The following is a 2780-nucleotide window of genomic DNA, read 5'->3' on the forward strand; positions in this document are numbered from 1 at the left end:
AACGACGTGTAATTTTGTGCATATCAGTAGATTCTGACATTGTCATTATAAGACATTTTGTTTTTAATCACCCGACATAGATTTTAATTTTGTTAGAATTTGACAATTTAAAGTTAACACATACTATATTTCTCCCCTTCATTTTTAATTCATTCACACATTACACATTGTACCCTTTTCTGTGATTAGTATCATATTGTCTATCTGTAGAAAACAAACGGACATGAATGTGTCCTTTCTTCAGTGTAGCAGTTAAGCGCAACTAAAGTTACTGTCCGTGTAATGTATATCAATATCCTGCTATCCAGGTTTCTGTGAACTGCCGCTACCTTTTTATAATTGGTATTTTATGAGTACATATCAGCCTGAGTATCCATGACACCGCATTGTACTTTATGCAGGGTGTGAAATGAGAAGAATGATATATTACTTTATTTTATATTTAATTTCATTCCCTGTAGTATATTCTCGACACTTTGTAGATTAATAAAGTAAGCCCATTTGACACTGAAGTAATTATTTTGAAATATACTAGTACTTTGACAGATAGCTGTACTTTTTTTCCATCTTAATGTAACACACTGCAATAAAATCGTCATTAGCTGCGATTCACCACACCGTTAGAGATTAAAGAAGCGCCGCCAACGACGACGGGTTTGCGTTGGTACTCTCGTGTAATGTGAACATGCGCGTATTAACACAATTCCCAATTTCCGAATTCCCATTTACGTATGCATATTAATCATGTACCCTGTCCAATAGTCTTGTGTTATGCTTCTTTGTCATTCAATTCTATATATGAATATCATCAACCTCATGTTTGTATTAAAGCTGCACTAGATGCAACTGGAACGTTTTGAAAATGTTTTGTTAGGTAAAATAACTTACTCATCATATCGTACACCATGAACAGTATCACATCACTTGTAGATAAACGTATTTTTGTATCTGTACACTTGATCAAATCATATTTTTTTTTTGTTCCGCACCCAAAAAAACAGTTTTTAGTGAATGTATCTTGGTTATTTGGGGAAAAATATCACAGTTGCATGTTCAATAGAGTGAATAACATTCCCATGTGATTTATTTGCCCGTAATCATCGAGTCACCTGTCATTGCCGAAGAAAACAAACACAGTGTTGGTTGTCCGAGTTTTGCAAGGTTGACCTTCGACCCGACCTCTAACACTTGTAAATGGCTGTATACCCTACCCTGGTTGCAGGATCGAACAAAGTAGTCATAGGATGTGTATATGACAGCTCAAGTTTTTTCCCCCAGGGGACCAGAGTAAGATAGACACCACACTAGTATTTCATTTATTTCTGTCTAGTTATCGCTCTGACGTGTACACTCAAACGTATATTATGAAAAGAAATAAATATGAATTATTAAACTTTGCGAGTCATGGCATTGAAGTCTGTTATTTGAATGACATTTATAATTTAGTTGCCATTTTTATGAAAATAGAATACATTTTGTATACACTAAAACAATTAAGGAAAGTTGCAGAACTTGTAAGACAAGCTAAAAAGGAGGGCATAGAGGGTATTGATTTATACTTACATTTTAAAATGTATGTTTTTAACAGTGACTGTTTGTCAAAATGTTGACTAAGTCATTATTTGACATGCAATATATTATTTCTATCTTGACATCTTTCACTTTTGATCCATTTATTTTCTTTTTCAATTTTCTTATCATTGATTTATGAAGTTTCATTGACATTTTTTTCAATATAAGCATGACTTTAACTGTTACAAAAAGGGACAAGCAAGAAAAACTTACAACAAAGAGTATCCACGGAGTGACGCATATACCAGATAAACTTGTGGGTGCTTTATTTTCACATATTGACCTACTAGTATTTAGAGAGTTAGAGTTCTCCGAGTAGTTCTCCGCGTCCAGCTACCTTTTCATCCGTTCAAAGCAAGGCAAAATACTGTGCTACTATTAAGATATACAGGAATAATTATAATAAGAACAAGAATCTCACCAGATTGGAAGATTTGATGTGAGAGAGTAAACAATGACGAAAAGTTATGAAATAGAGAAGCATCAGGCAAAGGTAAGTTAGTGTAATCTATCATGTTTTACTTATACCTCAGGCCGCATTTTGTGGTCTGAGCTTGTAGAGTAATATTTACTTTTTTCAAGGTCAGGAATGGAGACGTTCAGAAGTGTATTACTCTATAATGTACACGTCAATGGCCTTTCCGATTGGCACTTACATGTAAACGGATGATGTTATTATTTCCCAATGTACATTTTCTATAAAACTCACATCACTTTTATAGCCCACTGTATAACACAATCTGACCGAGTATTGAATGACGTAATAGTCAAAATCTGATACATTACCCGAACCATGGTGTATGGCACTAGTATGTGATTTGAATACTGTATGAAGTATTGACCGACTCATGACAGCATGATCGTGAATGTCAGGTAATGGTCGCTGGACTAGTATATTGGCAAATATGAAATGAGTTTTGGGGGAGGGAGTAACACGAAAGATCTGTGTGCTGAAATGGGGGGGGGGGGTGTTTCTCAAATTATGTGAGCTAAGCGGGGGGGGGGGGCTTACTCAATTTGTTGAAGGTACTAGAATAATGATGGCTCTCAAGGCAAAAAAATGCACATGCCATGATAACCGTAACAATTTCTGCCCAGTATAAATTTTATTTATCGTCATTGACAAGATTTTCCACTTTGTCAATATACCGTTTCAAATGTCAGGATAACATTTTACAGTTCAAACGATAACGACAGTCACTTTTCAA

The 2780-nt window shown here is 35.0% G+C and overlaps 1 protein-coding gene across 1 annotated transcript in view; it reads left to right on the forward strand.

Annotated features, from left to right (window-relative positions):
* The first annotated feature begins 2026 nt into the window (after nucleotides 1-2026).
* Nucleotides 2027-2780, forward strand: part of LOC144446316 (sodium-dependent proline transporter-like) — a 10262-nt gene continuing 9508 nt past the window's right edge. The window contains exon 1 of the mRNA XM_078136063.1: nucleotides 2027-2065. Within this exon, the coding sequence (XP_077992189.1) occupies nucleotides 2027-2065 (39 nt within the window). The remainder of the gene's footprint in view (nucleotides 2066-2780) is intronic.

This window comes from Glandiceps talaboti, chromosome 15 (assembly GCF_964340395.1).
Source record: "Glandiceps talaboti chromosome 15, keGlaTala1.1, whole genome shotgun sequence".
Classification (NCBI taxonomy): Eukaryota; Metazoa; Hemichordata; class Enteropneusta; family Spengelidae; genus Glandiceps; species Glandiceps talaboti.